General features: G+C 42.3%; 2 protein-coding genes across 2 annotated transcripts in view; one reads left to right on the forward strand and one right to left on the reverse strand.

The window, feature by feature from the left end:
* Positions 1-8,336, forward strand: part of LOC135209909 (CCR4-NOT transcription complex subunit 11-like) — a 44,838-nt gene extending 36,502 nt beyond the window's left edge. The window contains exons 5-7 of the mRNA XM_064242649.1: positions 6,466-6,638; positions 7,078-7,213; positions 8,100-8,336. Of these exons, the coding sequence (XP_064098719.1) occupies positions 6,466-6,638; positions 7,078-7,213; positions 8,100-8,321 (531 nt within the window). The 3' untranslated portion in view covers positions 8,322-8,336. The remainder of the gene's footprint in view (positions 1-6,465; positions 6,639-7,077; positions 7,214-8,099) is intronic.
* Positions 1-15,112, reverse strand: part of LOC135210120 (CCR4-NOT transcription complex subunit 11-like) — a 98,467-nt gene that overhangs the window by 45,104 nt on the left and 38,251 nt on the right.

The following is a 15,112-nucleotide window of genomic DNA, read 5'->3' on the forward strand; positions in this document are numbered from 1 at the left end:
AAAGGATCCTGGGTTCTCTCCAGTTTGCATCAGTGACGAACGTCTTAATGAAAGCCAAACTGAAAGACCTAACCAGAATCTGGCGCTCGCGAGCAAATGTCAGGTCCAGGGACAAACTATCCTCAGTTCCTCTGATTCTAAAGAATCTACTTCGGCCGTGGGCGAAAGTCAAGAATTTGTCAGTGTCAGTACCCCTTCAGTTCCCATCCACCCCAGGGATCACCATCCACACAGACGCGTCCTTAAGCGGCTGGGGAGGGTATTCCCAGGTCAAAAAGGTTCAAGGGACTTGGTCACCTCTGTTCCGTCAGTTCCATATAAACGTACTGGAGGCAATGGCAGTGTTCTTGACTCTAAAAAGGTTGCGCCCACCAAAGTACTCCCACATAAAGCTAGTCCTGGACAGCGCAGTGGTAGTACATTGTATAAACAGAGGAGGCTCCAAGTCACGTCATCTAAATCATGTCATGATAGCCATCTTCTCCCTGGCAGACAAGTTCAGTTGGCATCTTTCCTCCACTCACATAGCTGGAGTGAGAAAACGTCATAGCAGACGCCCTATCCCGATCAGTAGCCCCTAGAGTCGGAATGGTCACTGGACAACAGTTCGTTCCAATGGATCCTTCAAAGAGTTCCAGGGCTACAGGTGGATCTCTTCGCATCTCAAGCGAACCACAAACTACCGTGTTATGTAGCCCCCAACCTGGACCCTCTGGCCTATGCCACGGACGCCCTGGCTCTAGACTGGAACAACTGGAAGAAGTGAATCTTCTCATGAAAGTATTAAACAAACTCAGGACATTCAAGGGTCAAGTGGCTCTAGTAGCCCCAGACTGGCCGAAGAGCAACTGGTATCCTCTAATCTTAGAGCTGGGCCTTCGTCCTCTTCGGATCCCCAGTCCCAGGCTCTCCAGTCAGTACAAACGAAAGACTGTGTTCGCTTCCTCAGGGATTCTCAAAACCCTAACTTTATGGACTTCATGAAGTTTGCGGCAAAAAGAGATGCGAATATTGACCCTCAGAATATTCTCTTCTTGGAATCGATAAAAGGGATTCAACTTTGAGACAGTATGATGCTGCTGTCCAAAAAGTTAGCAATCTTCCTGAGAGAATCAGATATTAGAATCATGACAGTTAATTCAGCTATATCCTTTTTCAGATCCTTATTTGAAAAAGGTTTAGCAGCTAGCACGATTACGACAAACAAGTCAGCTTTGAAAAAGATATTTCAATTTGGATTCAACATAGACTTGACGGATTCTACTTCTCGTCTATTCCTAAGGCATGTGCTAGACTTAGGCCTTCTGTAAGGCCTACGTCAGTTTCATGGTTCTTAAACGATGTTCTAAAAACTGGCTTCGGAAAACCGATAATGACACATGCTCGTTTATAATGCTCTTAAGAAAAACACTATTTTTATTAAGCTTAGCTTCAGGAGCAAGAATTTCAGAACTGTCGGCTTTATCCAGGGATCCGGATCATATTCAATTCCTTCCCACAGGGGAAGTCCTACTTTCTCCGGAACGTAGCTTTTTAGCAAAGAATGAAGATCCTTTGTGAGGTGGGAAGGGGGAACCTTGGAAGGTACTACCCCTTCCACAAGATGTATCCCTTTTGCCCAGTTTCAACCTTAAGAGCCTTTCTGTCCAGGACCTCCATCATCCTCATCGGGTCCCCTCTTAAGATTTGGGAGAGGGAAAAAGGTGGAACTTTATCCATTAAAAGGCATCAGGCAACAAATCCTGTACTTTATTAAGCAAGCCAATCCTGACTCTTTTCGAAAGCACATGACGTCAGGGCATAGCCACTCAATTATTATTTTTCAACATATGAACTTCGATGAGTTGAAAAGTATACTGGATGGAAATCGCCGACAGTGTTTCAAACGTCACTACCTTAAGTCCTTGGAAGCTCTGAAATTTCCAGCAGTAGCAGCGGGTAACATAGTTTCCCCTGACTCTAGCTAATTTGTAGTAGAAGATTCAGTCCTCCTTTCTACCTGCCTCACCCAACAGTTTCGTCTATTCCTGCCTTGTTCGTTTGCATTCACCTTGTGTCTTAGCTGCTTTTATGATGGTGTAGTGGATGCCCCTTATTGTTTTTTGCTAGGGACACTCACAAGATGATTATAAACATTGATCTCTGGATGTTACCCCCTTATTTTTATGCTAGGGGATACATCGTATTATAATGGTTACGGTACGGGTTTTGTATATTAAGTTCGTATACATTCCTTTATATATTATCATTGTTGATTGTTTTGTTTATCCGATTATATTAATTGCTATATTAATTTTTTGATACATGCCTTTACACAGATATCATTGATACATGTAAGCCATTTTGTATATATGTAAATTACCTTATGTTAAGAAACATGATTAGAATTAAGCGTAATTAAGCATATTTCTAATTTTATATCACTGTGTATATGTATCTTTTTAGCAATTATATTCCCTTTATATTTATTTTATCTTTTATTTGAGACCTATTCTGATTTATTTTATTACTTTTGTTTACAATCTTGTGCTATTTCTCTGGTACGATTTCGCGCAGCGACACGAGCTGAGCCCAGAAAAGGGATTTTGACGTAAGGAAAAATCTATTTCTGGGCGATTGGCTCGTGTCGCCAGCGAAATCCCACCCTACCCATCCCTTCGCCCAAGATTGTCTGCTAACTTCAGGATGGCCACCAGAGGCGCAGCAGTCGGCAGCATGGGATGGAGTAGTAGTAGTACGAGCTGCTCACTCTGTGGGTCGGCTCCCCTCTTGGAGGGTTTTTGTAGTGGGAGATTTCTATTGGCATTTGGCTCGTGGTAGTGGTCTCACTCGCCTAGTGTTCATACCGACACCCTCCTGGAGGGTGAGCGAGTCAGTTATACTGACCTTTTTCTTTATTTTATTTATTCTCTGGTATGTGTTAGTACATTTACCCTAGAAATAATAGATTAAAGGATATTTCGCTGGCGACACGAGCCAATCGCCCAGAAATAGATTTTTTGTTTCCTTACGTCAAAATCCCTTTGTTTAGAATACAATAAAGTTTTGTACATACTTACACCCGGCAGATATATACGATGAATGGCCCACCCAGCCTCCCCTCAGGAGACAGGTGGAAGAGAAAATCTGGTTCTAGAACGGGAACGGTTCCTATTCCTGCCACCCAGCGGCAGGGGGGTAGATCACCTGACCTACCTGCAGCGTGTGCCGCGAAATTCGAATTTCTGTCGGACGTCAGAGACATAAGCTAAGTATATATCTGCCGGGTAAGTATGTACAAAACTTTATTGTATTCTAAAAACAATATCATATTAAATTTTTTTTGTTGTCTTTTATTTTTACATTTTTTTTTTTTTTTACTTTTTTATACTTTACGTTTTTACAAAATTTAAATTTCTTCACCACTTTCAACTTTGTTTTTTCGTAGTTGCTTACTCCTACTAAAGGCCTCTTTAAACATAACTATCCAAGGAAGATTGCTTCTGCCTACTTTTCACAATGTTCCTGAAACTACTCCGGTAAACGTCATCGAACTGCGTAAGCATATGACCTGTGTAAACCTTTTCGGGGTGTCCCTTTTGTACAAATGATTGCACCTTATGTCATAGGGTCCTCCTCCTCCTCGCCGCTGCTAGAGAACTCTTCTTGAATGATGTTATGTTGCATGGCCTCCAACTCCTTCAGGTCATCCGTTGTAAGCTCCTCTTGGTGCTCCTCGAGAAGGTCATTGATGTTGTCCTTGTCGATGACCAGCCCCATGGACTTGCCGAGTGCAACGATCTCGTCAAGATCTGGTTGCAAAACAGTTTCAGGATTGTCAACTGTTTCTGAATCTGCACCAGCTTCGCCCACGTCGAATCCCTCGAATTCTCGGGCGGATACGGCATCAGGCTAGAGTTTCCTTCACGAAGAATTCAAGGTTTGCCTCGAAACCTCCTGCCAAACTTGATCGATGAGTCGGATGCATATGACAATATCGAAATGCTCCTTCCAAAATTCATGCAAGGTGAGGTTTGTGGTCTCGGTGATGTCGAAACATCTCTTGAAAAGATGTTTCGTTTACAGCTTCTTGAAGTTCGATATCACTTGCTGGTCCATGGGCTGGAGGAGAGGGGTGGTGTTAGGCAGAAGATAAAGAACCTTGATAAAAGAATACTCTGCTAGGATATCTTCCTCGAGGCCAGGAGGGTGAGCAGGGCCATTGTTCAACACCAGCAGACATTTCAGAGGGAGGCGCTTCTCTCCCAAGAATTTCTTCTCTGTCGGGCCAAAGCACAGATTTACCCACTCAGTGAACAAAAGTCTCGTTACCCGGGCTTTCACATTAGCCCTCCACATCACTGGAAGCTTCTCCTTTAGCACTTTGTGGGTCTTGAAGGCTCGAGGAGTCTCTGAATGATAGACAAGTAGGTGCTTCACCTTGCAATCCCCACCGGCGTACAAACAAAGTGCGAGCGTAAGCCTGTCTTTCATAGGCTTATGCCTGGGTAGCTTCTTCTCTTCCTCCGTGATGTACGTCTGACGAGGCCTTTTTTTTCTAAAAAAGGCAAGTCTCATCACAGTTGAAGACTTGCTGAGAACTGTAGCCTTCGTTGATTGTCCTCTTGTCGAACGTCCTAATAAAGGCTTTGGCCGCTTTTGTGTCCGAGCTGGCCGCCTCCCCATGCCGCACCACCGAATGGATGCCAGTCCATTTCTGGAATTTTTCAAGCCACCCATGAGAAGCCTTTAAGTCTGGGGTTGGTGTCGATGTCCCTTCTCCTCTGTCGTCTTCGGCCTGGGCAATCAAATCAGCGAAAATAGCACTGGCCTGGTGGCAGATTGCTGTCTCGGTTATCGTATCGCCAGCAATTTCTTTGTCTTTTATCCAGACAAGAAGCAGCCTCTCCATCTCGTCGTGCACGTGGCTCCTCTTGCTAGACAAAATAGTCATGCCCTTGGAAGGTGTAGCTGCTTTGATGGCTTCCTTCTGCTTAAGGATGGTGCCTATCATCGACGGATTTCGGCCATATTCCTTAGCGATCACACTCAACCGCATGCCAGCTTCATACTTCTTGATAATCTCCATTTTTGTCTCCACAGAAAGCATCCTCTTCTTTCCGTGAACTTCAGCAACTTTCTTGGGACCCATGACTACGTATATATACTGTACATAATTAAGTTATGTAGTATACGTATGTACTAAAGTTCTCACACAACACGATAAAGTAGTACTACAACAAAATCACTAACGAATTTACGTTAATAAACAAAATTGTATAGAACAAACGAATTTGGCGTGCTTACGATAATGATGCTGCTACCGAGTGACCGAAGAAGAACGCCGCTACGTAGATGCACGATGGGAGAGATGCTGACCAATAGGAGAGCAGGATCTTATGGCGGTGACTAGCATCAGGAACCAATAGGAGAGCGGGAGGATGGTGGCGAGTCTACTCAGTTGGCGGTGCACGAGTTTTAAAATTGTTATCAGTGGTCTGGGCGAATCTCGGGACTTTACAGCAACAACCTTTCGTAACCTGAACTATTTTCGTATGTAGAGCCAAAAAAATCTTCGTATTTGCTTTCGTAACTCGAATTTATCATAAGTCGAGCCTTTTCGTATGTCGAGGTACCACTGTAATATATCTCATGACTTTTAATAATGTTTGATAATAGTCCTCGGGTAATAAATTGTTTGAGGTTGTGACTTTTGTGATGGTAATCCTATAATGAATGTTTATGGTAATCCTATAATTAATAATCACTGTTTCACTCACTGGAAATAAGTAAACTATTCAGCTAGTACTCTGGAGATTTTCATTTATTTATTTTAATGTGTCTGCTGTATGTGGATGAATTATCAAGGTTTAGTGTGGGAAAATTTTGTAAGATCAGAACATAAGAAAATTAGTGAGCACTACATGTTTGATGTTTTGCAGGCAATCTTTAGATACACATGCCCTGTATACTATTAAGTTGTTAATTCTGCATCTATTGATAGTTATTGCACTTATATATATAAATGAACAGACTGTTGCTTGCTTAAAAAATTTCAGCTTAATGAACTTTCCAAGACGTAAACATTTGTGTGTATGACTGGAGCATTTAAGCTGCAGTTTGCATTTTAGTACCTTAGCTCTCAGTCCTTTAATCGTGGAGACTGGAATGTGATTGTACGCTTAGGGTATGAATTGATATTTCATATTTGCCATTAATTCTGTGTGAGGTTATTCACTACATGATAGTTATAATAGTGTAATACCTAAAAATATCCTGTAGGACTATAGCTTGAACAGAAGTGCAATAGTGCCCATACGATAATTTCATAATTGCATATCTTGCAAGTACTACTGTAACCAACTGCTTGACGAAGAAATTGTCGCTCATCCTGAGAACACTATTGACTGTGATGGAACGGATTCACAGGAGAAAATTTTTGTTATAAATCTTGATATTTGTTTGCATGTCTTTTTCTGTTTTCAGTTACTGAAAAGAACAGCAGCTCAGATCATGAGTCTGGATGTATCGAATCACCCTCCTGTGGACACAACTGCCCTCAAAATGAGCTTAACGGAAGTCCTCGCTGATCGTCCCTGCACAGCCAAAAGTGCTATTCCCGTTGTTTATTCCCATCCGCAAGCGCTACCTACACCCGGGTAGGTTTATCTTTGCTTTATACACAAATATGACTTAATATTTTAGAATTTAGGTCGTGTTTTAGCTTAATTTTCCAAGTTGAATAACTGCTTGGACAAAAAATGTTACATATGCTGTGTATAATGAATGAAGGATATCAACAAATGATGGTAATTATTTGGGATGAATCATACCTACTGTTAAAGGTAACTTATATCTTCGCACATACAGGAGAGGAGATATAAGCTATGTTTAACATAGGTAAGTATTCAAATAATAAAATTTATTATGAAAATTTATATTTTTTTAAATTTTGAAAATAATGGTTGTATTCGTTTATTCATGCCAGATAGTTCTTTGTGTAGTTGTTAACTTTAATCAAATAACAAACAAGACATTATAATTAACATTCTTAGATTTTCAAGTTTATCTTGGTTATCTGTATGTTTGTAATTACAGTTTGTTGAGTGAAATTGGTCAAGTCAAGAGAACCTGTGAAGCTTTACTTAGTGGTCCAAAACCAACTTTAGCACAGCAATACTTTACTCCTGAAATCATCAGACTAACACCCCCTTTACATGTTGCTGAAGATGAGGTAATAGTATATGTTGTCTGTTTAATTGGGATATAAAATAATGAGATGTTAAGTTACAGCAGTATTTTTTTTGCCACAGTGCTTATACTGTACTTAAATATGGAAGTGGATTGTGTTTAGGTACTTCCTTCCTTAAATGTGGTATTATTTCACAACCTTAAATCCACTTTGGAAAAATGTATTCTCTCAGTAAAATATTCAGTAGGGTAACAATGTCATATGCAGGAGGGTTTTCGTGAATCATTTTAGTAACTAAAAAAAATTCCACAAGATAACCTTGTCATTTATTTTGAGGGTTTTTGTGGACTTTTTCAGTAAATAATAAAATTGTACATGGTAACACTTAATCATTTGATGGAGGGTTGTTGGATCTTTCAAGTAAAAATAAAAGCTTCAACGGTGTAACTCCATCATTTATTTTGAGGTTCCTGTTGATCTTTTCAGTTAAGAACAAAAAATCCAACAGGGTAAAACATCTATCTGCATCAAGCAGATAGATGTGCCAAGAAATTTGTGGATGAAGATAAAAAATTGCTTTAAAATTCTTGTGCCTGAAGGTGGTAAGATGGTTACCTGTAATAGCATTGAAATTGCATGGTTTATATTTGATAATATAAATTTAACAGGGAAAACTGAAGATTTAGCAACACCCACACTAAGGTGATTTCTCCCAAAAAGTTCTTGTTAATGTTTCTCACTCTTTTGTTTAAGAAAGTTCACAATATATTTCAGTGTAAGTAAGATAGGGGACTTTTTATACTCAAGGAGCTGCAGTGAGAAACTGGGTTTAGTGTAAATTGTTTCAATAAATGTAAGTTTAATAAATGTTACATCATGTTATTATCTTTACTTGATGTTTATTAATTGGTATGTGATGTTCTCACAGCTGGTTTGGATAACGTCTCTGGATCGTGCAGAACATAAAATAACCTATGACTCAAGTATGTGTGTCCTTAGCGGAGGAGACGCGGAGGCAAAGAGACTGATGGCCAAAGCTTTCAAGGAAACCTTGTCACTACCACAACAGCAGCACCTTTTGGCAGAGCTGGACAAAGACCCTCGAATGGTTTACCATACTGGGCTGACTCCGCCAAAGGTTGGTTACTGATCTTTGAATTAGTATCACTTGCATATGATTGGGTTAGGTGTAAAATGTTGAGTCATTTCCTTTTTGGGTTAGATGTAAAATGTTGAGTCATTTCCTTTTTGGGTTAGATGTAAAATGTTGAGTCATTTCCTTTTTGGGTTAGATGTAAAATGTTGAGTCATTTCCTTTTCTTGATATGTAACATTGTTATATTTGCCTTCATTTTTTAGTAAGCCTGGAAAATAATCTTAAAAGATGCTTACTTCCACAGTTGAATAACTTGCTCACGAAATATATAAGACCTCATGCTACGTATAAATAAAGGTAATGCCACATAGGAAAATGGGAAATGAGAACTGCCTGAGACCTTTTGGTCTTAATGACCCTTTACTAAAGGCAAGTGTTGCCTTTAGTAAAAGGTCGTTAAGACCGAAAGATCTCGGGCAGTTCTCGTTTTTAATTTGCCTCCATGGCACCTTTATTTTCTTCCACAGCTGTTTAATCTTAGAAAATTTGTACTTACACAGTTGTAATACAGTAATTCTCTAAATCATATAACAAATTCTTTTGTTTGGCTATCAAGTGTATTTATGAATGTTGGGCCTGAAATGTTATTGTTATAATACAATTAAGTTTGTTCATACTTACCTGGCAGATATATATATAGCTGTATTCTCCGAAGTCCGACAGAATTTCAAAATTCGCGGCACACGCAGTGGGCGGCCAGGTGGTAGTACCCATTCCCGCCGCTGGGAGGCGGATATCAGGAACTATTCCCATTTTCTATTCATATTTTATCAGTGCCACTGTCTCCTGAGGGGAGGTGGGTGGGCACTTTAATTATATATATCTGCCAGGTAAGTATGAACAAACTTAATTGTATTATAACAATAACATTTTGTTCATGAAACTTACCTGACAGATATATATATAGCTGAATCCCACCTTCGGATGGTGGGAAGAGACAGAATAGGATTTTTGGGAAACTAAATTAAGTAGATGATATACATCTTGGTTCCTCACCTGTTAGCATAGCCGACTTCGTGATTACTGTCACCAAAGTCTGCTTCTGCGTTACTAGAGTTGCCAGCGAGGTAGAGACCTGCAATGCTGGTGCGCTCTAGATGATCTGTCAACGGGGGCGTGACCACAATGTGACTAGACCATATGACCATACTTCTGAGGGCAACGAAGCTAAAACCACCACCTGACCTAACCTATCAAAGTTAGTTCCATAACTTCTAGGCTAAAGAAAAGGAACGCACCTCAAGCGACCAACCCTTCAAAGTTAAAAGCACACCTATCCCTTTTCTATAGGATAGGATTCGTGTTGCTTGCTGCCCCCAATAATATATCTACGGATATGTATGGTCCTAGCGACTTACAGATCTCAAATGTCGTCTTCACATCCCGTCGGGAGTGTGAAGCGAACACAGAGTTGCTTCGCTAAAGCGTGGCACTCAGGATGGTTACTGGAGGTGTCATTGCCCTGTTGAAAATGCCTTCCAATGGCCGCGCCCTCACCTCTTGAGCATTCATATTAAGAAAAAATCTCAAATCTTTATGCAAACATAATGAATGAGACTTCTTAAAAGAACTCCTTGACTATAATGCCAGGGTGTTCTTGGACATGAACCAGTCTGGTCGTTTTTACGGAACACCGCAGATTGTCCTCGTTGACCTCGACTTTCTATAGTTTTATCAAGATAAAACTTGAGAGACCCGACAGGGCACAGGACTCTCTAATGCCCTTGCCCAATAATTTGTGCCATACCCTTGGTCTCCAAGCCTTCGGGTCAAGGGTTAGACAGGTTTTCGTTCTTATCAAGAACGGAAGGCTTAGAGCACAGACCGCATTATGTCCTTTAAAGCTAAAACCTCTGATGATGGTCTAAAACCTCACTAACCCTCTCTTTGCCGTGGCTAGAGCGGTTAGAATGTTAGCCTTTCTGGTCACGTGTATTAAGTTCGCAGAAAGGATAGGTTCGAAATGCTTTTGGCATCAGAAACTCAGACTACGTCTAAGTTCCATGCCGGAACCTGCGATCCAGAGAATTTCAAGATCTCCCCAGACCTCAAAGATCGTGAAGCTTTGTTGTTTGACAGAACCGAATCTCTGAGCCTAGAGGCCGTCAACAACATATTTGCATATTCTACAATAGTTAGGACTTCTAGCTTATCTCATACTTCATACGGAAAGATAGAACCATAAAGAAATTCACAGAGGTCGAGGTGGAGGAACAGTCATTTCCCTTCACTATCTCCAGAAACGGCCCCCTCCGATTGAACACTGAAAATAGGTAGCACTGCTTTGCCTTGGCCAAGAGACTGCCATTAATCTTGAAGATCTTATCGCTTCTCGATAGTCTGAACGCCTTCAGACTCAGAGAGGAGAGATATTAGATACTTCACTAAGTGACGATGTTAGATTACACCGATTCTCTCGGGAAGGGTCTTTGGACAATTCTCTGAATTACCTGACCTCTGTGAATCCAACCTCTTAGAGGCCAACATGTGGCGACTAAAGCTAATCCTCTAGGATCATGAATAAGGGAACAACTTAGAGGAAGCTCCTTCGTCTTCAATATTACGAAAAAACTTAACGAAAAGGACGCCCTCAGTCTCTCCTCACTTTCGACATACTTCTAAGTGAGGATTACTCAGACGTCAGTAGTTGCCTTCGATCGAGAAGACCCGCACGGACGTGCACTAGTTTAACGAACCTCTTGAGGATCGTTACGTTCCGTGGCCCAAGCCCATAACCAATTCTCTCTTCTTGAGCTATGAGAGAGCTGAGAAATTATCCGAGATGATTTGGGCCACTCGATCCAAACTCCCCACCCTTCGAGGAACTGGAGAGCCGACCAATTTGGCTTCCAATTCTTTCAGACAATGTGCCAGAACATCTGTTCCTCTGTTCGGATGTCTGGCACCCTCTCGCTATCACCCGAGGTGATCCTCAAGCCGTTGAGAGAAAATTAGAATTATTACTAGATCTTTGATGTTATTCCAATTTCTTCGTGAGGAAAAAATTGTAGAGGTCTGAATTGTTGTTTATTCAGGGGAAAACAAGCTTCTCCAGCGAGGAAATGGTCCCCAGCAAACTCATCCATTCCCTCACTCAGCTGCTTCCTTCCCTAAATAAGGCTGCGCTTTGCATAAGCAGGAGAGCATTATTATAGTGCTATGCCGCGGTAGATTCGTACAGAATCTGTTTACCGTGCGGTAAACCCGCACCGAACAAGTATAAGAGATATCTTGTTGAAATTTTCTAAGTAAACGGAAGGCATGTTCATTCATGATTACTAGAAATTCCTCACCCGAGGCTAAAATCCATGATTGTAGGGCAGAGAGACGGTTTATTCAGCCATTCCCGCAGGGAGAGAGACGTAACCAACCGGCGCATGTCACCGAGCTAGCCGTACTGCGTAGATCACAGTAACAGCAGCCTTGTTCATCGTCTCGCACTATCTGCCTGAGTTGCCAGCTACTCCTTTTACGAAGGGATAGGTATGAAATTATCGAGCAAAAGGAAACTCTCAGCAGGCATATTTAAACGAAACAAAATTCGCTAAATACAGAAGCTGAGTTGGTGTTGTCGTAACAATACCTGAAGAGTTGTTCTTACTCCGAAAACTCTTGGAAGGTTGAAGGGAGTGTCAATTAAATACATTAGAACAACAGTTCTTTCGGCTTCTATCCGCAGAGGTAAATACGATATGCGTATATGACTTGACCCATGCGTTAGCAAATGACGCAAAGATAAACTACGTAAGTATTGTAGTAATTTGAACATCGAATTCTCTACTACATCTTTCCTCGACGAGGAAGAGAGAAAGAAAGGAAAACGACTGTCCACGGTTCTAATGAATGAGACTTTTTAAAAGAACTCCTTGACTCTTTGCCAAGACTCTTTGCCAAGAAAAGGGAGTAATATTCGAATAGAGATCATCAAGAGAGAACCGAGGATCGAAAAGGACCGTTCAATGTTCTTATGATATTGGACATAAGACTTTCTGGATCTAGTCTACAAGTCTTTTTCTTACTCCCGGATGAGCCTCTGAAAATAAATGAGAGCTCTTCCGAAATTTGTTAATGAGTTTATCCGCTTAAACGATAAAACGTTAAAATCTATGTCAATGAGAACTACCCCATTTATGAGGGGTCCCCCACTTAAATGACAAAAAGTTTAGTATCTTGACAATGGGGAAAAACGTCCTTACTTGACAAAACTATTAGCACTTTGCTAATAGGGGAAAACCCTTTAACATGACCGAAAGTCACCCAGGAATCCGAGTATATAATCTTCCCGATTCTCAGAGAAATCGATGAAGAGGAAAGAGGGATCGAAGAAAAAATTCGGGTATGTCTCTCCGCTAACTCCGAATCCTTTTTAAAATTTTGTAAAGGAATGTCCTGTGGAGAGTCCTGAAAAAAACCTCCTCTTGACGAGCGTATATAAAGCGTCAAGCGTCCTAAGAAACGTCCTGAACAGCAAATAAGACGCCTTCTACAAGTCTTTTTCTCTCGCAAAAGCGTCCTGCCGAGCTTCCACCGAAGCGTCCTGGCGAATGTCCACAAAAGCGTCCTCATAAGCGTCCTGCCGAGCGTCCTCAAAAGCGTCCTGCTTAGCGTCCTGCTGAGCGTCCTCAAAAAACGTCCTGCGTAGCTACGAGCGTGTCTGAGCAGAGAACACCAAGTCTTCTGAACGACGTTTCAGAGAGGAACTCGTTGAGCGCCCTGATGCATGCAAGGCCCGCCAAGAGGCGTCCTGGCGAGCGACCTTGCCAACATCTCAATGTTATGACGAACCGCGTTTTGCGTATGACGTTGAATATTTTCAAGGGACGTCCTCATGCGAGTCTCCCATGGAGAGCGCCCCACGCTGCTCCTGAAGTGTGTGAACACTAAAGGAAGACGTATGGCTTTCGTCTTCAAGACGGGCCTTAAGACCTTCATACCTTCTTACAAAGACAGTGGCCGCCTGTGCGACAACTTGCGTCTTAGTAATGCAAAAGAACATCTCCAGAACGCACTCAGCAAAGGAACGCCGAGCGTCCGAAAGACACCCTCGCAAGGTGCTTGCCGAGCGTCCTGGAGAATGTCTCTACTTATAGGACGTCGAGCACCTCCAAAAGCTTCCTCACGTCTAAATTGCCCTTCTTATGCCGAACCAGAGACATAAGTTGTTTGACTGTGCAAAGCAGCTTGCCGGACGTCAAACTTATCGGCTTGCTTTTTCGAAGTAAAGCGAACGTTACATAACGTATACGGAGCGCCATGAGGAGAGGAGACGAATACTGAGTTGCTCCTCTCCTCCAAAAGGTGGAATCTAGAATGTCCTTGATTACCAAATTCTTTTGGAATGCTAGCGAGGTTGAAACAGCTCTAACTTCATGAGCGTTCACTCGCAGGAGGCTCAAATCACTCTTCTGGCAAGATGAATGAGCCTCCTTAATATGTCCCTTAGGAAAAGAGCCAGTGCATTCTTCGAAAAGGGTAAATGTGGTCTCTTCCTGAGCACCATACATTACCCGAAGGTACCTCGTTACTTCCGTTCGGTTTTATGTAAATAAAATTCGAGAGCCCTGACAGGGCACAGGACTCTTTCCTCCTCTCGTGACGAGAGAGAGGACGTTCTGAAAGAGTCCTTTTTTTCCTTCTTCTCTAAAGCTTCTTTAGGGGGCGTGAGTCCTTCCGAGCTCCAATCCCTGTGTGGGGAGGACGCCTCGGAGGACGAGAAACAATCCTTCAAGATTCGTGCACGTGCTCGATCTTCGGCAGCCTGGGAAGCGACAACAGGACCTGCCGAAAGGAAGCCAGATCAGCATGAAAAACCCGTAACCCTCCTTCGGCTTTTGACATGCCCTCTCCCTGGTTTCCTGGGAGTCCGACAGAGGTCTAGGCCTAGAGGCGTTATGGGGCCGATCTGACGTTCCCTCCTGACGAGAGAGAGGACGTGAAGCGTCCTCTTCTCTAAAGCTCTTAGAGGGCGCGAGTCCTTCCGAGAGCTCCAACCCTTGCGCGGGGAGGACGCCTCGGAGGACGAGAAGCAATCCTTCAAGATTCGTGCACGTGCACGATCTTTAGCAGCCTGGGAAGCGTCAACAGGTCCTGCCGAAGGGACGCCAGATCGGTGGGGAGCCCCCGTAACCCTCTTGCGGCTTTCGACATGCCCTCTCTGAGTCCTGGGAGTCCGACAGAGGTCCAGGCCTAGAGGCATTATGGGGCCGATCTGACGCCCCCTCCACAACACAAGGGGCACTACACTTCACAACACTGATTGGAGAGCAAGCACTTTAGTCTAAGATTACTTGATGTAATCCTCTAGCAGACACTTCTTCTTGGCCCGTAAGCCATACCACAGGGTTAGGCAAAATAAAATCTACAGGAGGTTAGAAGGTTCATTATTTCTAACTTCTGTTTACTGTGGAGGAAAACTCCTGATTCTAACACGCTCTAAAATGCGTACATGAATCCTACTTCTTCCGTAATCAGTCACACATTACACTAATTACATTGAACTTATGCAAAGAAAACATGTAAACGTCATATATACTAAGCGAGTGTCTACCGAAAGTTCCGGTAGCCTCACCTTACCCCATGCAGACAACAAAGTCTGAAACTAGGCTAACTAGCTTCAGACATCAAATGCAATGAAAAAAATTTACGATAGCGTATGCCTAGCCACAAATCCAAGTCAATAATCGAAAGAATAATTAGGATACTTAAGCGGCTAATGAAGTTTCAAAATCCTAGGCGGAGGTCTGTAAACAGTTGTTTACAGACCGGCGACAGAAAAAATATGAATA

Source organism: Macrobrachium nipponense, chromosome 39 (genome assembly GCF_015104395.2).
Source record: "Macrobrachium nipponense isolate FS-2020 chromosome 39, ASM1510439v2, whole genome shotgun sequence".
Classification (NCBI taxonomy): domain Eukaryota; kingdom Metazoa; phylum Arthropoda; class Malacostraca; order Decapoda; family Palaemonidae; genus Macrobrachium; species Macrobrachium nipponense.